The sequence below is a fragment of the Muscardinus avellanarius genome, assembly GCF_963383645.1.
Source record: "Muscardinus avellanarius genome assembly, chromosome: 15".
NCBI classification, from domain to species: Eukaryota; Metazoa; Chordata; class Mammalia; order Rodentia; family Gliridae; genus Muscardinus; species Muscardinus avellanarius.
This window is the reverse complement of record NC_137801.1, coordinates 89276334-89300875: the sequence shown is the minus strand read 5'-3', so window position 1 is coordinate 89300875 and position 24542 is coordinate 89276334. Positions and strand designations below refer to the sequence as shown.

Sequence of the window (24542 nt, the reverse complement as noted above, 5' to 3'; positions counted from 1 at the left end):
ATCTCCGTCCCAGAGGCTTCCAGCCACTTGGTTTCTACTTGAGACTCAAAAGGTTAAGGAATAGGGGTTAAGTGAAGACTAGTAACTTCTAGGCCACGGGAGTTCCCTAAAATATGCCAAAAGGTGTACAGAGGAGAGACCTGTGCAGAGAACTTGGTGGTGCCAGGAGCCGGATGGCCCTGAACCTGAAAAGGAAAAGGATCCCGCTTTCTCACCAGGCGCCCTTCAGTAGCCATCGACCCACATCCTGTGTGAGTTCTCATACACCACTGAGCCTCTGTGCTGTGCGCCAAGAGCCTGGCCGATGCACCTGAGCCCTGGTTGTTAGGGAAGCTTGGCTCTGTTAGGCTTTACGGGAAAGGAAGGTGAGCCTGACTGCGCCCCTGGCTGTCATTTATGGAGATGCCTCCCTCTGATAGCGATATCTCTGTAGGGTGGAGAATTCCAGGACTACATTATGTACCAAAGCACTGCTAACACATTAAGAACAAGAGCTGTTGCCGACTAGCTGTCTTTCAATGATAGTGGCATAGCGGGCAGTTCGTTTCAGCTCACTGACTGTTTTGCTGGCCTTACACACCACGCTCCATCAGCTCCGCGCAGCTCGTTTTCCACATTCAACGTTCTCCACAGTTAGAGCGTGTGCTACAGTGAGTGCAGCAGATTTAGTTGACTGTGTGTTTTCCTTAGTAGGTATATAACATATCACATCTTCCTTTAGTGTCATCCAAACCAATAAAATCAGGTAGTTTTGCAACATTGCCGATGCTCTGCTCCATCATGATCTTGACAGGAAATCCCTCCGTATGAAACCAAAGGAGTGATGAGGGCCAGTTTCTCATCCAGAGAAGCAGATAATCACACCGCCTTCATAAGAATAAAGACGAATGCGTCCGAGGGCACAGAGTTCATCATCCTTCCCGTTGAGGTGGAAGTCACGACAGGTCAGTGGGGAGCTGAGAGATGCGAGCCCATGCGCTTGTTTTCAGGACATTTTTCTCTGGCAAAGTGAAAGCTAATGGCTTACTTTTCTTTTTTTCAAGCTCCTGGAATTTATTCCTCAACTGAAATGTTAGATTTTGGTACACTACGAACACAAGGTAAAAACACCAAAGCTGCATGGGGTTCAGTGCCGAGTGACTGCTGGGCTTTGTAACTTGGCTCTGGGAGCTCTTTCTCTGAGCTGAATCTCCTCGGGAGCTCGGCACTCATAAGGGTATACCCGCTTCTCAGAGGGCAGCGTTGCTCACCAGATGGAAATAAGCTCGGCATCGCTTGAGCTTTCTGGATGGAAGACCCAGGCAGAAGGCCGTTTCCTAGATGTTACTGCAGTGGCTCGTTCACCCAGTCATGCTGAATATTTTTTTTCTAGTAGTAAAATGAAGTCACATGATTTACTTCTGCATTGGGTATAGTAGCACATGTCTATAATCCCAGTACTTGGGAGACTGAGACAGGAGGATCGTAAGTTCAAGTCCAGCCTCAGCAACTTAGCAAAACCCTCAACAACCTAGTGGGACTCTATTTCAAAACAAAAAAGGGCTGAGATTATAGTTTAGTGGTAGAATGCCTCTGGGTTCCATACCCAGTAGAAAACAAAACTTTACTTCTAGATTTTTCTCTAACTATAAATTATTTAATTATATCTTCATGATATGTTAAAAATTTATCCCAGATGGTCAGAGAAAAAAAATCAAATTAAAAAATTTAAAAATAAAGTTTATTAAGGAAAATGTAAGAATAGTTGTACTTTGGGATTTGAGTCATATATAATTAAAATCCAATTGTTTAGGATTGAAAATCACATTTAAAATTTTTTATTTTAATATAATTTTACATTGTGCATTATTAATTTGCTTCCTTGTACTTTTCTGGGAAAATAAAAGATTACTAATGTCTGAATTTACTAAAAGCTCTATTCTGAGTTTTTCTTTTCTTTTGATCTGGCAGTTTAAGGGGGGACAGCGTTTATAGCATATACACAGTGTTCATATGAGTTAACTGTTTTCTATCTACTGTTCATCAGCGTGGTTGTCCTTAAATTGCACTTTCTAGAATAAATTCAGTTTGATATCCAGTAAGGCAAAGATTCTAACTTGTTGCAAAGCACACATTTTTAAGAAATATTTCTTTTCCTCATGTTAACAGATCTACCAAAAGTTTTAAATCTTCATTTGTTAAATTCAGGAACAAAAGATGTACCAATAACAGTAAGTTTCTGCTTTTTTCTTTCTTAATTCACATATTCTTTGCTTTTAAACCTAACAGTTTAAAATTACCCAGCCCATGTTCTGAAGGGCTCCTGCTGTGCAGGGCGGTGGGGGGCACTCTCCAGGAGAAGGCTGGGCGCCCACCTCCCTCCTGCCAGAGAGGCCACTGGCACAGGGCCACGTGGGAGGGCTGTGTGCTCTGGCCCATAGACCTGAGGATGAAGCCAGACAGTAGGGTCGATAATGGTGGAGACCTGCTACCGTTTGTCAAGGCATTTATAATCGGCAGCTGTTGCATTTTCTCGACATAGCGCATTAAAAACGCGGGTCCTTACTGGGCATCCTTGTGCACGCCTGCAATCCCAGTGCTTAGGAGGCTGAGACAGGAGGATCACAGGTTCAAGGGGAACCTCAGCAACCTAGTGAGACCCTGTTTCAAAATAAAGTAGGGCTGGGAGTGTAGCTCAGAGGGAGAATAAATGCCCCCAGGTCCAATTCCCAGCGAGACACACACACACACACACACACACACACACACACACACACACACACACTTTCCTCCCTTCACACATATGCGAGAACAGAGGGAATGGCTGTCACGCCTTGCAGTGGGTCGGGCCCATGTCGTTCGATAGGGTAGTTTCCTTTTGTCCACAGTCCTCTCCCTGATGAGGTCCCAAGACAGGCATGGGGTAGTGGAGACTCAATGATGCTCAGCCTGACGCAGGAGCCCTGGAGCGGCCACCAGTGGGCTTGGAGGAGGGGTCTTGGTCCAGCCATGGCCAGGCCCAGTGGGCTTGGAGGAGGGGTCTTGGTCCAGCCATGGCCAGGCCCAGTGGGCTTGGAGGAGGGGTCTTGGTCCAGCCATGGCCAGGCCCAGTGGGCTTGGAGGAAGGGGTCTTGGTCCAGCCATGGCCAGGCCCAGGTCTTACCCCCAGCTGGTGGAACAGAGACCAGAGAGGAGAAGATGCAAGCCCCAGGCCAGAAAGCAGTCCTCAGGAGCCGCACCCAGCGGACATGGCCGCCCCATCTGGCATGGGCCAGGTAGTACGCCGAGGCTGCCCAGCACTCTCGCTAGAGTGGCTTAGGGACCCGAGGAAATGTCTTCTCTCAACTCCAACCGGCCTCACTTTTTAGTTATTTCATTTTTGTGGTGCTGGGGATTGAACTACATCTGAGCTACACCCCATCCCTTTAAATTTTTTATTTGGAAACAGCGTCTCTCTAACTTGCTGAGGCTGGACCCAAACTTCCTGTCTCCACCTCCCAAGTACTGGGATTGCAGGCATGCACCACATACATGGCCTGGGCTAACTTTTTATACAATAAATGGGCTGAAACAAGTGTCTTTTTAATAAACATTTATAGAAAAATGAAACTGGCAATTCTGAAAACATGAATGGCAAAAATGTAGTATCCAGTTCATTGATGACATGGAACTAAATAGGCCCGTGTCCTTCCTTTTCTCTGATTAAGGCGTTTTAAGATCCGTGGTGAGTGAGCACTGTCGCTCGTACTGAGTCAGGCACTCTGCTTGCTTCATTCTGTGGACTGCCTTGTGAAATACAGAACAACACCCCATGAGGTACAGGCCTAGCTTTCTGAAACAGGGAGACTGAGTCAGCCTTTTCTCAGTGCCTTACCCATATAACAGCACTTAGAAATCAAATCTTTATTAATGGATCATTTTAATTTCTTAGTCGGCATTTTACTAAAAATGTACATAACTGTGTGTGCATCTGCTTCTGCACCTGCCTGTGATGTGTTTTTTAGGTAACCGGAGCCTGCCTGCGCCGAGCTCTGCTGTTGCCTTATTCCCTGCCTCGTCCCTTCCCTCGCTCACCCAGCGAATGGCTGGTGAGCATCGGCTACCCGCTGCTGCGTAAGGTCCTGAGGACACAGCAGTGCGCCGGCCCGAGGCTTCCCCATCTGCCCACTTTCCCCACGCTTGCTGGGGCTTGGGAGGTAGTTCTGTTTGTTCCAAGTTCACTGGGGAGTTATTCCAGAACTTTAAACAAGAGAGCAACGTCTGCCTTGTGTTGCCAGAGGTCAGTGTAGCCACGCTGCAGGGCGCGAGCCGCGGGGCTCAGAGCGCAAGGTGGGGCCAGCCAGCACCTGCTGCAGCTGTGGGCGGTGAGCACCTCCACGGCTTTGATGTTCCTTTCTGTGTTTTCTGAGCGATGTTGCCCAGCTCCGAGGTCGGGACATTTCTAGAAGGGTTCCTGCCTTCTGTTTTGCTTTGAATGGGCTAGGCAGTACTGCATGCTAGCCGTGTTTCTAAAACCCCTCAGGAGATTCAGGGTCTTGCTAAATACGGTAGCCTCCCTGTGTAGAGGACCCAGCACCACTGGCCCCGTCCATGAGTAGTTCATCCCGTTAGCGGCCCCGAGGCCCACGTCAACCCCCCTCGTGTAGTCAGAGTGGTGTCGGGTACGTCGCGAGCACTTCTGCTGTATGAGTGTGGGCGGAGCTTGCCTAGGACGTCGTAGAGGGATGCTTGCGTGAGGCTCCTTTGCCAGCACCTCGGAATCACAGCCTCACTCATTAGTCTTCTAGTGTCGGCTCGATGCGTGATGCTCTAGCAAATTTGTGCATAAATCAGTCAAGCCCAGTTGTTGTATGCGGGAGAGTTATTTTCCTTGTTTACTCTCATGTTTTTGTGACTTGTTTCAGAATGTCTTGGAGTCTCCTGTCTCACTTGAGAGTTACTGAGCATTAGTGGGGTCTGAATGTCATGAGGAGAGGCTGCAGCGGTATTCAGAGCATAGACACCACCTTCCCTGGGCTGGCCATGTCTTTCCTTTTTTTTTTTTTTTTTTTTTTTTTTTTTGTGGGTCTGGGGATGGAACCCAGGGGCATTCTACCTCCGAGCTACACCCTCAGCCCTATTTTTTATTCTTTATTTTGAGACAGGGTCTCACTGAGTTGCGGAGGGCCTCACTAAGCAGCTAAGGCTGTCTGTGAACCACGGTCCTCCGGTCTCAGCCTCCCGAATGCTGGGGTTTCAAGTGTGCGCCACCACGCCCGGCTTCTTTCCACTTGTTGATTATCCTGGAGTAAGCACCAGACAATAACTAGTGCTAGCACTGACCCAGTACAAATATGTGTGTTACAAGGCTTACATGTTGATTGTCATGTGAAGCCATCAGAGTGAACCAGTTATTTAAGTATTTTTTGTTGTTGTTTTGCTTTTCTTTTTTCTCAGAAAATGAATTTTAGCTGGGCGTGGTGGTGCACGCTTATAATCCTAGCATTCGGGAGGCTGAGACCATAGGATGGCGGTTCGTGGACAGCCTCCGCTACTCAGTGAGGCCCTTTGCAACTCAGTGAGACCCTGTTTCAGGATAAAGAATTTTTAAAAATTGGGCTGGGGTATACCTCAGAGGTTGAATGCCCCTGGGTTCCATCCCCAGACCCACACACACACACAAAGAAACCAAGAAAATGGATTTTAACTGGTTAAGGTTTGTTTTTAGCGATAATGAGTGAACGGTTCAGACTATTTTCATAAAAGATGAATCGCCACTTGAATATTGGTTAGTGCAGTATATTTTAAGGTCAGACTTCATATAATGCATTCCTCTGATGGAAAATCTCAAAGTGGTATGTTTCACGTGAGAAAACTCTTTCTAAGATCCTCCTACTTAGAGCGACTGCATTGTAACAAAAACCATGGCTTAGCTCCTTCTGGCGCGGCTCTGCGTGGGCCAGCAACGCCTGGCTTCTCCAGTGTTGTAGCCTCTGGGATGGCCGTGGTTCTGCCGCCACCGGGTCGTATGTAGTGGCGCACGTTGAAAGGTCAGGCCATGTCTGAGAGCATCCTTTGCAAACTTGAGAGCCGTATATGATCGTCCCTAACTCATCGTGACCTTGTTAGCAAAGCTAGCTGAGCAGCGCGTCTTGTAGCTAGTCTCAGAAGTGTCCACTCTAGTCCTCTAGGGCATCCCACAGGTGGGGAGGAGCCTGGTCGGCGGCAGCTTACTCGGCCCGCCTGTCGCTGCCAGACTGCCACAAGCACTTGGCCGCTTCCCTCCCCTTGAAACAGTGTAGTATGGCGGATGGTAGAAGGAAATGTTTTCCAGTTTTTAGTTTACCTGACCTGTCAGATTGCACACACTTACCCTTCGAGGAAGGAGGACATTTATTCTCAGTGGTGGTCAATAACGGCAAGCTCTGGATAAGTGTTGCCATGACAGATCATTAAGCTCCCAGCCCCAGTCTAAGGTCCAGAAGCCTGTGAAGGCTTCCTCAAGGTGAAAGGCGAGGCAGGTGAGTTAAGTGCAGAGCGCCGAGGCTGCCAAGAGTCCTGGCCCAGCGGGCAGAACCACCCTTGGGGTCCTGACTTAGGCCACCAAGGGCTCCTGACAGCTCCGGGAGCTGCCTTGCCCCTGCCGCAGGTCTGCCATCCGCGTGATGAGCCACGCGTGTGCGGGTTCGCTGTGGTGGCACACCTGGCAGGAGGAACGGCCTTTCTTCACACTCAGCTGCTCCTGTGCCTTCAGGGCTGTTTTCTGACTTCAGTTCAGGCAGCGTGAGCTGAGAAGAGGGGCAGAGGCAGCGGGAAGAACCCAGTAGCCTGCTGGGCCCCGTGCCCTTGATCACAGGCATGCCCGTGATTCAGAACAGGCAGACTTTGACGTCCAGCTCCTGAGCCCCTGGGGAGTCGGCAGAGACCTGGGGGGGTGGGGGGGAGCAACCAAGGCCAGCAGTCAGTGAATTAGAGAGAAAGGGGTGTGTGTGTGTGTGTGTGTGTGTGTGTGTGTGTGTGTGTGTGTGTGTGTTGAACTCAGGCTGCAAGCAAGCAGGAGGGGCTCTAAAGGAGGGGCTTAGATCAAGACTTGGGTACAAGACCATGAGTCCGTGAACACGTTTGTGCAGTAGGACCTCAGGAGAATGACCCTGGGCCTTGCAAGGCGGGGCACCTGGCTCCGGCTGCAGAAACAGCACTTGACATGGCCAGTTCTCTCCCTCAGTAACATGCGCAGAGGTGGGGTCCTTGAAGTCCCTTCCAACAGGAATGCGTTGTGCCAGTGCTTCTCTGTGTCGAAGCCTTAAAATGCATTCATTTTTAGAGTCTTTATTTTAGGTCTAGTTTGTTACTAGAAAGATCTGGTTTTCTAAGTATAAAGCATTTTGACGTTTTCCAGGTTAAATATTCCCGTCGTCTTCCTTGCTGCCCAGTCCCCGAGCTAGAGCCCGAGCCTCCCACAGCCAGACCCTGGGAAGCAAGAGGAAGTGAATGCCATGGGAAGGGGGCTCCCGGTGTCCTCCAGCCTTCACCTCCAGGCCCCCAGGCGCACGAGCTGTCACAGGCCGTCTACCTCCTCCTCCAAAACACAAACTAGGCCTCCATTTGGGAAATAGGCGCCTGCTTTGAATATTCCATGGACTCGTACCCAGTCTCTGAGTTTGTCTCTCATTTCTTACTAGTCTGTTGTACATTTTTCTTCTGGCCATCATTGTATTTCATAAGGTATTCTAGTGAAACTAATTTGACATTAGACCCAAATAATGTCTCACGTACCTCTTTTTTTTCAACAGAGTGTTCGACCTACACCACAAAACGATGCTATAACGGTACACTTTAAGCCAATTACATTAAAAGCTTCCGAAAGTAAGTACACCAAGGTCGCGAGCATCAGCTTTGACGGTGAGTACCCCTTTCTGTCTCTAGCAGTGGTGGTGTTTTGATGAACTAGGAAGCATGTCCACATGTCAGTACGGAAGCACTGACTTTGGTGGTCTGGCTTTCAATGACTGTTTAGGTGGGTTTTTTCTATAGACCAGCATGAATTTTTATCTGATTGAGTCATGAAAGAAAATGCCATCGCCTCATCAAGCTGAAGTCACTTACACTTAAGAACCAAAAAGACATGCACAGGTACATCGGGAGGGTGGCGGCTCATGGGGCCCAGCCACTTAGCAACGCAGGGAGACCCTGCACAGGTACATCAGGAGGGTGGCGGCTCACGGGCCAGCCACTTAGCAACACAGGGAGACCCTGCACAGGTACATCAGGAGGGTGGCGGCTCACGGGGCCCAGCCACTTAGCAACACTGGGAGACCCTGCACAGGTACATCGGGAGGGTGGCGGCTCACGGGCCAGCCACTTAGCAACGCAGGGAGACCCTGCACAGGTACATCGGGAGGGTGGCGGCTCACGGGCCAGCCACTTAGCAACGCAGGGAGACCCTGCACAGGTACGTCAGGAGGGTGGCGGCTCACGGGCCAGCCACTTAGCGGCCCTGCAACGCAGGGAGACCCTGGCTGGGGCATAGCTTAGAGGTAGAATGCCCCTGGGCTCCATCCCCAGAACTGCAAAAAAAAAAAAAAAGGGAAGAAGAAAAAAGAATTATCTCGCTGATGTAGGCTAACCAGGTATAACTTTTGACATGCTTTACAATGTCTTTCATTTTTGCAATTAAGTGGTAATTTATTTAAATTTCAGAAGCATGTTTGAATTTGTGATATAATATTTTTATACATTACCTTTTATTAGCAAAGCAAACAGTCCTACATGGAATTGTTAAATTAGCTCTTATTTCAGACACATGTAATATGTGTTTTGTCATTTGAAATGCTAACTCAACCCAGACTTCAACTCTTACGGCAGCTTTTTATTCAGTTTTGCCCACTTGTCACTGTCACAAAAGTTTTTAAATAGTGACTTCATACCTGCTTAACCATATTTTTGTAACTAAGTTAAATGAAAATTGAAAGTGGACAGAGCTTAGTGCTGAGGCCGTGCAGGCGGGGCCACCAGGCTTACAGCCAGCCGGCTCACCTCTGTACAGAGCCCCTGCAGCTCAGCCCTCACCATGAGGAACTGATGAGCGAGGCCCAGGCCCAGCAGGCTCCCTGCCCATGGCCACCCGCTCCCTGCCGCCCCCGGAGGCTCCCAGGGAGGACCTGGGTGCCTGCCAGCCTCGGGAATGCGAGGAGCTCAGTGGGAGCTCCCCAGGAATTAGAGTAGACAGGTGGCATCCTCTCCTGATACAGGGTGTGGTGCCACCGCCACTCCCAACCCTGGGGGGTCTTCTCTGCTGCGGAGAGACTCACGGGACCACCCACCAGGGCCAGCACCCGCACAGGAGGTCACTTGAGACGTGCCCTCCCCTCGTGCCCCGCGGCCGGGGGAGTGCGAGTTGGTCACAGCTGCACCCCACAGCTCCCAGGGCCTGCTCTGCAAGGCCGAGCGCGCCCCTCAGCTCCCCTCAGCCCCAGTAGACCTCTCCATTGAGAGGTGGCGGCGGCGGCTCGGTGTCAGTTCTTCTCCGATCACAGGCCCTGAAATAAGAGGACTTTGTTGTTGGGGGTTGGCTTGGGCTTTTGTTTGGGGGTGTTTTATTTCCGGTGTGCCAGGGATGGAAGTCAGGGCTTCATGCATGCTGGGTAAGTGCTCCACCACTGAGCTCCGTCCCAGCCCTAAGTAAGTGCTTCTAAAAGGAACTGTGTGAAATTTAAGTACAGAGGGGAAACATCTTAAAAATAAGTGCTCTGTGTTTTGTTGTTGTTGTTGTTGTGTTTGTTTTGTTTTGTTTTGTTTTTGGTGGTACTGGGGTTCCTGGAAGCCCTTCTACCCCCAGGCTGTACTCCCAGACCTATTTTCTATTTTATTTGGAAACAGGGTCTCACTAAGTTGCTGAGAGCCTCACTCAGTAGCTGAGGCTGGCTTCAGACCTGTGCGATCCTCCTGTCTCAGCCTCCCAAGCTCGGGGCTGACAAGCGTGCGCCACCATGCCCGGCAGTGCTCTGTTTTTAAAAGGTGGCATTTAATGTGTGGGAAGACACCTCCGCCTTCTCCCTCACCCACCCCACCCCGGGGCGCAGCTCAACATGCTTCTGAGGCTGCTCTGAGAGTTGGGAAGCACGTTCATTCAGCTGGCATTGTCCTGCTGTGCTTGCTGTGTGTGAGCTCCGCAGCAGTCGCTTATCCAGCAAGCATCTTCTCCTCAGAAGTCACTGTGGTTCTGAAGTGAGGTTTCTTGGGAACTGTAACATGGTTTGATGCCCTGAAATGCCAAATCACAGGTAGAGCTCCTGCTCCTGGCTGGGTCACTTGCTAATGCCTGAGCAGAGACAAAGCGTTTTCCCTATTTTGTATGAAAAATTGTGATAACGATAGTTTAACTTACATGTTATAAAACTGGCCAGGATCCTGTCGTGGTGGCACACACCTGTGATCCCAGCACTGGGGAAGCTGAGACAGGAAGACTGCAGATTCACGGCCAGCCTCAGCTATTTAGTGAGGCCCTTCGCAACTCAATGAGAGCCTGTTTCAAAATAAAGAATAAAAAATAGGGTTGGGGGTAGAGCTCGGAGGTGGAATGCCCCTGGGTTCCATCCCTAGTTCGCAATAAATAAATAAATAAATAAGAACAAAAACTAAGGCTGGGGGTGGAGCTCAGAGGTAGAATGCCCCTGGGTTCAATCCTCAGTACCAAAAACCAAACAAACAACAAAAAAAAACTAGCCAGGCATGATGGCCTATACCTGTCATCCCAGTACTTAGGAGGCTGAGACAGGAAGATCTCAGGTCAGCCTCAGCATCTTAGCTAGAACCCTGGTTTTTTAAAAAAATTTTTTTAAGTGCTTGGGGGTATAACTTAAAGGTAAAATGCCCTTGGATTCAATCCTCAGTACCACCAAAAAAATAATAAACAAAATAAAATGTTTTAAAAGTGTTTAGCATGCCAGCCTGAAGGCTTCTTCTTCTTCTTCTTTTTTTTTTTTTTTTTTTTTTTTGTGGTCCTACGGGTGGAACCAGAGGCTTTCTACCTCCAGGCTATACTCCCAGACCTATTTTCTATTTTATTTGGAAACAGGGTCTCACTAAGTTGCTGAGAGCCTCATTAAGTAAGCTGGGTCTGGCTTCGAACCTGCGCGATCCTCCTGTCTCCGCCTCCCAAGCGCGGGGATTGCGAGCGTGGCCGCCACGCCTGGCTATTGAAGGCTCACTTTTTACAAATGGTTTGTCTACCTAAAATCGCCAGTTCTCCTTTTGCCACAACTACTGCGAGAATGAAGACCATTCTCAGCAACCAGACTGTCGGCATTCCAGAAAATGTCGACATAACTCTGAAGGGGCGCACAGTATTGTGAAGGGCCCTGGGGAACCCTGCGGAGGGACTTCAACCACATCCATGTAGAACTCAGTCTGCTTGGAAAGAAAAAGAAAAGGCTCCGTGTTGACAGATGGTGTGGAAATAGGAACTGGCTCCTGTCCACCCTCTTAGTCGTGTGCAGAACATGACCGAGGGCGTTACGCCGGGCTTCCGCTACCACATGAGGTCTGTGTGTCTCTCTCCCCACCAACGTCGTGATCCAGGACAGTGGGTCTCGTTGAAATTCGGAATTTTTGGGGTGAAAAATACATCCGTGGGGTTCGGATGAGGACAGGCGTTGCTTGTTCAGTATCTCACGCCCAGAAAGATGAATTGATCCTTGAAGGAAATGATATTGAAATTGTTTCAAATTCAGCTGCTTTAATTCAACAAGCCACAACAGTTAAAAACAAGGATATCAGAAAATTTTTGGATGGTATTTATATTTCTGAAAAAGGAACAGTTCAGCAGGCTGATGAATGAAATCTAAAAGTTATCCAGCCACAGAAACAAGACTCTGGATTGTAAGACCAGTGTGTAGTGTTTGAATGATGCAATAAGATTTCTATTGGTTTGGGGGGGGGCCACCGGTCCTCTGGTAGTAAGTAGTGGTGGAGACTTTTTATGCTTCCTTTCAGCTTCCAGGGCGAAGAAACCATCTCAATTTTCTGGGAAAATAACTGTAAAGGCAAAGGAAAAGAGTTATTCTAAACTTGAAATACCCTATCAAGCAGAAGTTTTAGATGGGTGAGTTTCTTTAAGCCTTATAACCTTTTACTAATCAGGAAATTGTGTTTCTTACTAAATTCACCTAATCCCAATAGATTTGTTGAAAGGAACAGCCTGGACTATTAAAAAAAAAAAACTTTCTCTATTTTATTTTTTATTTTCTTAAGAGAAAATAGGAGATAATATCAGTTTTGCTTAAATGAAGATGAGTGCTTCAGACGTGAATCTCTTGACTTTTAATATTTAGGTCATTTGAGCCGTTTTTTCTGTAATTCCTTTCGTACCATGTGAGTGAGTGTGGCTTACTACAAGTGTTCTGTGATTGAAAGAGTCACTTCTGACCCTTATAAACTCAAATACGTCTAGATCGTAGCTTTCTATAAATGGCCAGAACTGTGCCATTCATTTTCTAATTATACTGTGGGGGAGGAATACTGGGATAGAACCCAGGGGCCTTCTGTCTCCTGGCTACACCCTCAGACCTATTTTATTTTTATTTGGAAACAGGGTCTTGCTAAGTTGCTGAGAGCCTCACCATGTTTCTTAAGGCTGGCTTCAACCTGTCATCATCCTGTCTCAGTCTCCCAAGCACTGGGATTATAAGTGTATGCCATCACACCTGGCTCTAGTTATACTTTAACAATAGACGTCTTATAAGGTGTTCATTTTAACAAAGCAGGTTGCAACTTCAGCCTTTTCTGTTGATATATTCTTAATTCTAATTATTTGATTATATATATAATTCATTAGAAAATAGTTTTTATATTACATTTCAGTATTTTGCAAGCTAAATTTTGTTTTAAATAATTTTGTTTTACAGCATTAAGGACGACCGTATTGTCCTTAGTGCTTAATGCTGGATGTAAATTACTCCTCACAACGAAAGAATACAGATTTTAAATTAACACATGGAAATAAACAAGATTTGTTTTTGTTTTCTTCAAATAGTTATCTAGGATTTGATCACGCTGCGACATTATTTCACATCCGAGACAGTCCTTCAGACCCTGTGGAGAGGCCAGTCTACCTTACCAACACGTTCAGCTTTGCGGTCCTTATACACGATGTGTTGCTGCCAGAGGAAGCCAAGGCGATGTTTAAGGTAGATTGGGGATCCTCAGGCTTTTGTTTTGCTGCTCTGCCAACTAGATGATTCTGACACTTCGTTTTTTCTCTCTCCCTTCATTTTCTAGGTTCATAATTTCAGCAAACCAGTCTTACTTCTTCCTAATGAATCAGGATACATTTTTACCCTGTTTTTTATGCCATCCACATCATCCATGCACATAGATAACAACATTTTACTTATTACCAATGCTTCTAAATTTCATTTGCCTGTGCGGGTATACACGGGCTTTTTAGACGTAAGTATGTCTACCTTTAAGAGAGAAGCTTGCTACTAGACCCATCTTTTGTGTTTCAGATATCATGGGCAATTGTGTTATACACACTGAGGTTTTGCTATTATCCAAGCTCGCTCTATACGTCGATCCAACTTTTTCCTAGGCAGTACTTTCAAGATACAGTAGCCTCCCCCACCCTGAACCACAGCAGATGCATCCTAAGACTTAAGAATAATACCAAATCCTGTATTGTCATCCTTCAGTATCTGAGGGAGAGATTGATCTCAGAATTCCTTGCAGATACTAAGATCCATGGATGCTCAGATCCCTTTTAAAAATAGTGTATTATTTGTATGTAATCTATGAAATTCTTGGGTTTCATAGGCTACATACAAATAGTATGAAGGGACCACTGGACATGCTATGTTTTTCTTATAATATCTGTAAGTAAGTCCAGTTTTTAAAGTAGGCATAAGGAGAGATCGCTTAACAAGGAAATAGTGAAGCAGTGTGCTGTAAAGTCTGACTTCCATCTTCTCCCTTGAAGGAGGCACTTCATAGCTTCTCCGACATACCTGAATTGCTGGCATCACCACCCTTGCACTTGGCACCGTTGTTAAGTAAAATGAAGGTCACTTGAGCACAGCCACTGTGACACCACCGCAGCTCCAGGACAGTCAGTGGGAAGCTCTAGGTCACGGTGGTGGGTGGCAGAGATGGCAGGTACGCCAGACAGAGGGGTAGCTCACGTCACAGAGAGGACAGGACGGGATTGTATTGCAGTACTCAGAATGGCACACAATTAGACATCTGTAAATCGTTTACTTCTGAAATTTTTCTTTTAATAGTTTTGGTCTGTGATTGGTCTCTCCCCTGATACAGTTGACTCCTCTAGTTACAGTCTCTCCTCAGATCTTTCCACATTCTACTTTCTCTTGGTTTAGCTTTTAAGTGTTCGTAGTGATAGGAAACCTAAAAAGAACTAAATGGAAGAAAAATAATAGGAAAAACATAGCAGAAAAGGGTGAATGGGAACTTTGTAGGCAAGAGATGCCAAAAGCCAGAGAGTATCCAGACCCAGAAAAGAACCAGAGAATAAAGAAAAATAAGATGGTAAAGACACGCTGTTGCCATAGGGGGAGTACACTAAGTAAAACACAGAAGCAAAGAGTCAAGGTCTTCCCAGGACAGAAAGTAGCCAAGAAAAAAACAAACAACGCTCTCCTGAGCATGCACCACAGAAGGATAAGAGACAAACCATTAGGAAAGAGAGTAGGACACAGAATGGTAGTCCTCCAGCAGGTCAACACTCGTGAGAAGAGCCGGGGGTCATTGCCTTACCCCTCCTTCATTTATTCTGTGCGAGTGATCGCTTACTTGAGCAGTTGGTGGTGCTTGCTGAGGCCACCGGCTTCGCCCACAGGGCTGCCCAGCCTGACCGAGCCCCCAAGCTGGCCCCTGTGGGGGACCACCGCTGAGGGCCTGTCTTATTACGCAAAGGGTGTGCTATTGGGTATCCGTGTGTGTGTGTGTTTGCATAAAGTACAGAAACTAGCATATCTTAAGATGGTGTATATCGATAACCTTCTGTTAAGTAGATGGCTTTATGCTTAGTCTGGTTCTCTTATGTCTTTTCAGTACTTTGTATTGCCCCCTAAAATAGAGGAGCGTTTCATAGACTTTGGAGTCCTAAGTGCTACAGAAGCAAGTAATATTTTATTTGCAATTATAAACAGCAATCCAATTGAGGTAAAAAAAAAGTTTCTAATTCTAAATTACAGTTCAGGACATTATGCTTATCTTGTAGGCACTCATGTTTTCTCTTTTTTAAGCTGGCTATAAAAAGCTGGCATATCATAGGAGATGGTTTGTCGATAGAACTTGTAGCTACAGAAAAAGGCAATAGAACGACAATAATTTCAAGCCTTCCAGAATTGGAAAAAGCCTTCTTACCAGAACAATCCTCGGTAAGTAACTTTCTCTTGCTTTTTAAATGGAGGTAGATGTCTGTGCTGCAAAGGAAAAGTTGCTGTGTTCATACCTCAGCCAGTGTTTTTTATGGTTTATAAGGTCATTGTAGTCACACCTCAACAAATAAGGTCGTCACTGTGTTCACACCTCAGCCAGTGTTTATGGTTCATAGGTCGTCACTGTTCACACCTCGGCCAGTGTTTATGGTTCATAGGTCGTCACTGTTCACACCTCGGCCAGTGTTTATGGTTCATAAGGTCGTTGCTGTGTTCACACCTCGGCCAGTGTTTTATGGTTTATAAGGTTATTGCTGTGCTCACACCTTGGCCAGTATTTTATGGTTCATAGGGTCACTGTGTTCACACCTCGGCCAGTGTTTATGGTTCATAGGTCATCACTGTGTTCACACCTCGGCCAGTGTATTTGGTTTATAAGGTTGTTGCTGTGCTCACACCTCGGCCAGTGTTTTATGGTTCATAGGGTCACTGTGTTCACACCTCGGCCAGTGTTTTTATGGTTCATAATAGCATCAGTTAATTTGGTATTACACATCATCTTCTCCTTTTATGAAGCAGTCACTGAACTCAAAGGAGTCAGGGTCAACCTTGTCATGGAAAAATATATAGCAAGTAGAGTTTAAATTGTGTAACATGTCGTTACTGAAGCACCCACATTGGTTGAGTTCACTGGGAAAAAGAGCCTCAAACATGGGAAGAAAGCATTTGCACTTAGACAGCAGTAGTTCTGCTGTCTCTCTACTAACAGGAAGGAAGTGTCAGTGAGGAAAACACTGCTTTGCCTGTCGGAGCCTCCATGCACTTGTACTGTCTCACAAGCACGTACCGCGGTACTGAGAGAGCACTAAACAAGAAAAGATAGATAGATGGCTCTCGCCCGCCCCACCCTGACAAGGGACCCACCGGGAGTCCCTCTCCTGAGCAAAGAATGCATCGCCTCCGCCTGGCCTGTGAGAAGCAGCATGTCCTGTCACTGCAGGCTGGCTAGAACTTCCTCAGGTAGTTGCTCTAGAGACAGAGCAAGTGTCCTCCCTCTTACACAGCTTACTGACAGGTGCGCGTCTGTGGGACGCCCTGGTTTGGCATTTGCTGCTGGGAAGAAATCAAGGTTGACATTACCGAGCTCCATGCAGGACCCCCGAGCTGGCACTGGTGCCCTGATGTGGCCGGGGCTGCGCCCATGGCTCTAGCCCTCGCCCTCTGGCCGCGTGGGAACACAGTGGTGGGTGAGGGCGCTGCGGGCACGGGAGCCGCACCCCTTCCCTTTCCTGGTGTGGCAGCTGAGTGCCTGCGCTGTTGGGGGCCAGAGCTCTCAGGGCAGAAGGGTGGCGTTGTTTTGAGGTGTTTGCGTGATGACGTGGTGGCTCAGCGTCACTGTAGCCTTCCTCCCTGCTTTAGCAGTGCACGTGCAAGGCTAATGGATGACGTCGTTTCCTGCACACAGGTCACATTAGCTTCAGGCTGCTTTGCAGTGTTCAGAGTCAAACTTACTGCAAAACAGCTGGAAGGAATTCACGATGGAGCCATACAGATCACAACAGACTACGAGGTGAGGCGCCTGCGGGCCGAGTCGGCGGGGTCTCAGTAACAGTCCTTTTTTATTTTTAACGGATACATTAAAGCTATTTATGGGGCTTTATCTTTATAGAAATAACTTTTATTTATAAAGTTAGTTTACCAGTTTCCTGCCTTAAAAACTGAGCTTTTGAGATTCACTTCCTAATAGTTTTCTGATAAACCCAAACCTCCTAATCACAAAAGCGACTTGGGAACATGCCTTTGGCACAAATGGGATTGCTGTTCGGAACCCGTTCACGAGCGCGACACCACGGCACTTCGGTCGCCGCGGGCATCTCTTGGGCCGTGTTTCCAGGAGGAGGGCAATCAGGAAGTCGTGTCTGGGCCGAGTCCTCACGCTTATATTCACAGGGGTCATTCTCAGGCAGGGACAAAAGGATCATTAAACTTTTTAAAGATTCTTTGTGGGGCTTCTGTAGCATTCAATAAAATCCTGAGTGGATTTATTTCTGCTAGACCTAAATATTTTTAATTTAATATTTACAAGTTTTTTGAGAGGTTGAAAACTGCTAAATTTGACACATTGCTTCCCTCAGACCCCTTGTGCTTCAGATACACACCCACACAAGAGAAATCTGACTCCAAAATCAACAGAATTGGCCATTTAATAAGAAGTGATTTGTCAGACATTTGTCAAGGAAATCACCTCCAAAGGAGGAATTCATGCTTAACACTCATGGTTAAGAATTAAGGCAAGTTTTAGCTACACAGATGAAAATAAGATTCCAGAGTAAATATCCCAAGCAGGATGAGGTGGTCCAATCCTGCCACCCAGCACGTGGGAAGCCGATACGGGGGGATCATGGGCTTGAAGCCAGGCACTGTAACAAGGCCCTGTTTCAAAATAAAATAAACAGTGGGGATGGGGTGTAGCTCAAAGGTAGATACCCCTGGATTCCATCCCCAGTGACACACACACAGGTGGATGCCCTGGCAGGTGTGGTGGCACACACCTGTAATTCCAGCCCTGGAGAGGCTGAGGCAGAAGAGCTGAAGGTCCGAGGCCAGCCTGGCACGTTAGAGCGAACATCCTCGTACCACCTATTTGTGACTCGTCTGTGATGCCGATGGAATAGGAACTGGCATTCTAATGCCAAAAATCAGGTTGATGTCTGTGTTTGAAAGGTACCGAGGATTGAGCCCAGAGGTGCTCCGCTGCTGAGCTACGCCCAGTCCTTTTCATTTGATCTTGGGATGGAGTCTTTCTGAATTGCCCGGGCCGGCCTCAAGCGTGCCTTCCTCCTGCCTCAGTCTCCTGAGTAGCCGGGATTGCAGGTGTGCACCACCACACCTGGCTGGTGTTAACGCTGTACACAATAAGAAGAATGCTGTATAACTGGGAAATGCTGCATTTTATGTTGTTTTATGAATACAATAACTTTTCCTTTCTAAAGAAGCTAATAATCTGTAAAATATTAGAAACTTGAAAGAATTAATATCTGAAAAATCTGTCTTCATTTCCCCATTGCTTAGTCTTAACTGTTTCCACTGAATTATTAAGTAGGACATAGAAATGTACTCTGTTTTATTCCGTTTTGTGAAGAATATTGGGCAGATTAAACAAGTACCCATTGGGGACTAATACTGGTTTTGAGTTGGTTTTTGTCAGCGTAAGTCTCAGAATGATTTTGTTTTTAACCCCCCCGTCCCCATAACAGCTCCGCTGTGAAGACCAGACTCACCTCACAGCTAATGGTCTGCCTTTTGGCCCCACAGATCCTAACCATTCCTGTGAAGGCCGTGATCGCCGTGGGCTCAGTCACCTGCCTCCCTAAGCACGTGGTCCTGCCTCCTTCCTTCCCAGTAAGGCAATTTACAGGATTTGTCTTGCTAATTTCTTTCATCTGTTTGTACCTCAGTGTGTAGAACTCAACAGTAACTTCAGTTATTCTCTATTACTTATTTGTTGTAAAGTAAGACATTTTACCTTAGACAACATAAAGAGGAAAAGAAATAGTCCCTTCCCTATCTAGAAGTGCTATCTAGAATGGAAATGGACCCCGATCTCTAGAGGGGACGCTGAGTGCCAGAGTTCCCTACAACAGGTACAGTTAGGGGCTGTGTGAGACAACACGACGTCTGACTGGCGAGGGTGCCCTGTGGATCAGCTGGCAGGGGTAGAGAGGGTGGCAAGGAAGACGTCTGGCTGGCGGGGGTGCCCTGTGGATCAGCTGGCAGGGGTAGAGAGGGTGGCGAGGAAGACGTCTGACTGGCGGGGGTGCCCTGTGGATCAGCTGGCAGGGGTAGAACCTTAGCAAAGATGCAGAGACAGACCCGCGGTGGCTTCAGACAGGACCTAGCTACCAGAATGGACATGATTTTCCAAGTATGGAGGCACATGCCTGTAATCCCAGCGCTTGGGAGGCTGAGACAGGAGGATCACAGGTTCATATCTAGCCTTGACAGTTTAGCAAGGCCCTCCGAAACTTACCAAAACCCTGTTTCCAAATAAAAAGTAAAATAGGGATTGGGTGGGCTAGGCATGGTGGTGCACGCTTGTAATCCCAGCGCTTGGGAGGCTGAGACAGGAGGATTGCACAGGTTCAAAGCCAGCCTCAGCTACTGAGTAAGGCTCTCAACAACTTAGTGAAACCCTGTTTCCAAGTAAAATATAAAATAGCCGGGCGTGATGGCTCATACTTGTAATCCCAGCATTTGGGAGGCTGAGACTGGAGGATCACAGTTCGCGGACAGCCTCAGCTACTTAGGTCCTCTGCAACTTAGTGAGACCCTGTTTCAAAATAAAGAATAAAAAATAGGGCAGGGGGTGTAGCTCAGAGGCCGAATGCCCCTGGGTTCCATCCCCAGACCGGCAAAAAAAACCCGATAAAATATAAAATAAGTCTGGGAGTATAGCCCGGAGGTAAAAAGCCCCTGGATTCCACCCCCAGTACCACAAAACAACAACAACAAAAACAACTTTTGAGCAATTCGAAAATAGCCTTTCCCTTTACTTAACACTGACTTGGTTGGCATCCTTGATATGTTTAACAAGTTTTTGCGTTAACTCATTCTCTTAAGAGACTGCAAAGACTTATCCTCCCAATTATTTTTGTCCTGGGCTGAAACAATAGCAAAAGGGTTGGAGCATTTTGCTGGCTTTTTCTTTATTTATTTATTTTTCTCCTGATTACATGTTTAGCTATTATCAACTGATAAGAATTTTGAAAGTCTTTTGGGCTATGGTTTCCTAGAAATATGCTTGTCGGCTCTAAAGCACATGATTTTCTCTGTGTGGGTTTTTTTGGTGCTGGGGATTGAACCCAGGGGTGTTCTACCTCTGAGCTACATGCCCAGCCCTCTTTTATTTTTTTATTCTGAAATAGATAAAATAGAAAATATTTTATTTTTTTGTTGCTGGGTTGCCAAAGCTGGCCTCTAACATACAATCCTCCTGTCTCACCCTCCCAGGTATTGGAATCACTAACGAGTGCCACTGTACCCTGCTTAAAGTGTGTGCTTTTAAGAAAATTTGACCATAGGCAAATTATTTTGTTTGTTTGTTTGTTTGTTTTCTTCCTTCAGGGGAAAGTAGTTCATCAAAGTTTAAATATTATGAATTCCTTCTCACAGAAGGTAAAGATACAACAAATAAGATCTTTGTCAGAGGATGTACGGTTTTACTATAAACGATTACGGGGTAATCGAGAGGACCTGGAGCCAGGGAAGAAATCAAAGGTTTGCAGCGTTCTACTGAGCCTTCCCGTCGGTCAGTGTTGTCGTGGCTGTCTGTGCCTTGGGACTCACAGCTCTCCTGTGCCCCTCTGTAGATTGCAAACGTTTACTTTGAGCCCGGCCTGCAGTGTGGGGACCATTGCTACGCTGGCTTGCCTTTCCTCTCCAAGTGTAAGTCAACACCCGGCTCCGTCGTGCTCCACCCAAAACACGCCTCTCACACAAGTGGTATAGAGAGAAGCTGAAGGGCGGGCCCGGGGCTGTGCAGTCCGCCATAACTTGTGCTTTCTGTTTAGCTGAGCCCAAAGTGCAGCCGGGGGTGGCCATGCAGGAAGACCTGTGGGACTCGGACTGGGACTCCCACCAGAGCCTCTTCAGAGCCTGGGTGGGCATCAGAGAGAGTTCAGGTCACAGGTGAGTGCTCGCGCTGTCAGCATCCGCGTAATCTTGACAAGTTTAAAACCTCTCAGTTGATGTGACACTGTACTTGTATATCAGGCTGTTTTACTTTTTAGCTAAGAAAATAGGCTTACTCTTGAGAAAGTCATTTAGCGAGGTGTGTTATCTTTGTACGTTACCCAGAAGTACCCGCACCGCCGTCTTGCTTGTGTCTCCTGTGACTTACTTGCCTCCGTACAATCAGAGGAACATGGAAATCGGCTTTATGCAGGGCGGCTGGAGTGGGCACCTCAGACATTGCCGTGTGCACGAGCAGGGACGTTCTCGCCCGCCGGGGAACTGTGCGGGGCGAGCGCTCCTCAGGCCGCGGGCACACTTGCTCCTCCCCTGCCCCGGCTTTTGGGCACCAGGCCTGTTCACACGGCCCTGCCTTATGTTTGGCAGGAGCCGTGTGCTGAATTGGTACCGAGCCAGGATTCAGGAGCGGCGGTGTATTTATCTGTTATTGTAGAAATCTGATCTTGTTCTGTTTCAGATGAGAATTTTCTAGAATTGCGTAATATGACAGCTAATAAAAAGTTTGCAGTTGGCTAATTTGAAATACATTCCTTAGAACCAAGACGCCCCAATTTAAGGGTACCGTATAATTCTCAGACCACTAGGAGGTGAATCTGAGGGTTTGTTTATCTGAACTATCTGCTCTGACAAGTTTTCTTAAGACAAAAGAAAGGTAAATTTTCACTCTACAAAAAAGAGCAGAGAGGCTTCTAATAGACATGCCAGGAGATCACTAATAAAAACTCTCGTGTGTACCCTGTACTTCCAGCAGACATTATAAAGTACAGGCAGGCCCCAGGCTTGAATGGTCAGCCACGAGTGAACAACTTATCTCGGCAGCCAGGGCTCCTCACCCCACCACCAGACACCTGCCTTTTTCTCCTCGCGCGCCCTGTCCTGGGTGCATGGGTGCAGCTCACCTGCTCCTGTAAGCCTGTCAGTGTGCACGCTGCAGAGCCTGTGCTTCCACCAGTCCCTGGGTGCCCTCCCGGTAGCGCCTGCTGCAGATAAGCCTCAGCGTTTGGCTCAGGGACCTTAGCCCTGTTGACAGGGTGCTCTGCGTCCTCACAGTGCTTTACAAGCCCTCCCAAGTGGAGAGGTTCCAGTGAGTCTCCATGCTGCTCAGAGCCCTCATGGTTTACTCCCCAGCAGACGGCCTTGTGCATGTGAGGATTTATGTTTTATGACAAGGGAGAAGAGAGTCCTACGCCAAGCAATGCGCCTTTTTCTCTCCATTTCTACTGAAAGTATCCTTAGCACCCTGCTGTTAAGTCTCACTTGTCCCTCGGGAGCTGCACCGCCATGCGTGAACTGTGCCTGCTGCCTTTTCTAGGTGCGTCCAGTACAGTCCAGCGTTTCTCACTGAATTTATACATTGAAGACTTTTAAGCTGTATACAGATTGCAGTGATGCCTTTGGAACAATTCCTAAGATTTGCCATTCTTTACAAACTCAGTACAAAAACAATACATGTGATCACTTTGTGGCAAATAGAAATGTTATAGGGCATTAAAAACTCACTAAATGTAAGAGCAAGGAAGCCTACGTTTTCACTCAGCACAGGCAAACTTACTTACTCAAGTACATAGGTCTTGTGTTCAGGAAACACGAGTATTTCACTTTGATGCTGTGACTTTACACATTGTTTTTCTAGATTGAATGCTATTTTTGAAGTAAATACAGACCTTCAAAAAAACATAATATCAAAAATCACTGCCGAGCTCTGCTGGCCTTCTGTCCTCAGCTCCCCCCGGCACGTGAAGTTCCCACTTACTAATACAAACTGCTCTTCAGTAAGTATTCAGAGCGTCAGAGGTGTGCCGTAGGATTACAAGTAGTTGCTCCTATTTGTAACTGTGGAACGCTTTCATCTAATGTTTCATTGCTTTGTTTAAGGAAGAAGAGATTACCTTAGAAAATCCTGCAGATGTTCCTGTCTATGTTCAATTTATTCCTCTGGCTTTATATTCTAACCCTTCAGTCTTTGTAGATAAGTTAGTCTCAAGGTAAGCATTGCTTTAGATAGTCAAAAGGTTTCTGTATAGTATAACGTTGAAATTGTTAAAACTTTAAAGTTGAGAGAAGGTCCTGGGGAGAGGGAGCCACTGCTGCATCAGTCATCATGAGAAGCTTTCAGCCTCAGGTGATGTGGGACACCCTCTTAACACATTTGTAAAGAGAAAGAAGGTGGAACCTTTTAAACATTTCTGTTTTAAAAAGTGAGCAAAAAGTCAGGCGTGGCGGCGCACGCTTGTAATCCCCGCGCTTGGGAGGCTGAGACAGGAGGATTGCACAGGTCCAAAGCCAGCCTCAGCTACTTAGTGAGGCTCTCTGCAACTTAGTGAGGCCCTGTTTTCAAATAAATTATAAAATAGGGCTGGGGGTATAGCCCGTGGGTAGAAAGCCCCTGGGTTCCACCCCTCAGTACCACACACAAAAAAAGTGAGCAAAAGCCGGGCGCAGTGGCCACATTTGCAATACAGTAAGGATACTGAGACAGGAGGATCACAGGTTCACAGCCAGCCTCAGCAACTTAGCGAGGCTCTCAGCAACCTAGTGAGACCCTGTTCCAAATAAAAAATAAACTAGGGCTGCCGGGCGTGGTGGCGCACGCTTGTAATCCCCGCGCTTGGGAGGCGGAGACAGGAGGATCGCGCAGGTTCGAAGCCAGCCGCGCGCTGGCTTAGGAGACCCTGTTTCCAAAATGAAAAATGTAAAAATAGGTCTGGGAGTGTAGCCCCGAGGTAGAAGGGCTTCCAGGAACCCCAGTACCACCAAAAAAAAAAAAAAAAACTAGGGCTAGGGGTATAGTTCAGAGGTAGAGGGCCCCTAGGTTCAATCTAATCCTCAATACAAAAAAAATTAGCCAGGTGTGGTGGTGCACGCTTGTAATCCCCGCGCTTGGGAGGCAGAGACAGAAGGATCGCTCAGGTTCAAAGCCAGCCGCGCTGGCTTAGGAGACCCTGTTTCCAAATAAAAAATATATAAAATAGGTCTGGGAGTGTAGCCCAGAGAAGGGTTTCCAGGAACCCCAGTGCCACAAAAAAAAAAAAAATTAAAAGTGGGCAAAACAGTCATTTCAGATCGTGGTCTTGAATATTTTGAAGGCTACTGATGTGGCAATATTGATCCCAAAAGGTGATTCGCAACTAAAACACGCAGAATTCCATCATCCCTCAATTGATACTGTTTATGAAGACGTACCTGTATGTTTTTCGTTTTAGGTTTAACTTGAGCAAGGTGGCAAAGATAGATTTGAGAACACTAGAATTCCAAGTCTACAGAAACAGTGTAAGTATTAAGACTCCGCACCGCCATCACTGACCAGTGCGGATGTGAAGGGAACCTGCGAGGGCCTGGGTTGGCCTGGACAGCTAGCTTCTGAGGAAGGCTCAGCAGACGGTCAGGTTAAGGCGGAGACGCTGTGCAGTGTGGGGCTCCAGGAGGGCTCCCCAGCAG

At 47.2% G+C, this 24542-nt stretch overlaps 1 protein-coding gene and 1 pseudogene across 2 annotated transcripts in view; both read left to right on the top strand.

Annotated features, from left to right (window-relative positions):
• Positions 1–24542, top strand: part of TMEM131 (transmembrane protein 131) — a gene marked incomplete at both ends in the record, with an annotated part of 77741 nt that overhangs the window by 31579 nt on the left and 21620 nt on the right. The window contains 17 exons of the mRNA XM_080711457.1: positions 794–944; positions 1044–1100; positions 2149–2210; positions 7752–7860; positions 11953–12061; positions 12992–13145; positions 13237–13407; positions 15025–15135; positions 15219–15353; positions 16819–16923; positions 18669–18755; positions 20478–20630; positions 20723–20798; positions 20924–21041; positions 22738–22876; positions 22980–23089; positions 24308–24374. Coding sequence (XP_080567583.1) covers positions 794–944; positions 1044–1100; positions 2149–2210; positions 7752–7860; positions 11953–12061; positions 12992–13145; positions 13237–13407; positions 15025–15135; positions 15219–15353; positions 16819–16923; positions 18669–18755; positions 20478–20630; positions 20723–20798; positions 20924–21041; positions 22738–22876; positions 22980–23089; positions 24308–24374 — 1914 coding nt within the window. The remainder of the gene's footprint in view (positions 1–793; positions 945–1043; positions 1101–2148; positions 2211–7751; positions 7861–11952; positions 12062–12991; positions 13146–13236; positions 13408–15024; positions 15136–15218; positions 15354–16818; positions 16924–18668; positions 18756–20477; positions 20631–20722; positions 20799–20923; positions 21042–22737; positions 22877–22979; positions 23090–24307; positions 24375–24542) is intronic.
• Positions 11229–11797, top strand: LOC308274346 (large ribosomal subunit protein uL6-like; annotated as a pseudogene). Its single transcript has one exon. The product of its transcript is annotated as a large ribosomal subunit protein uL6-like (transcript).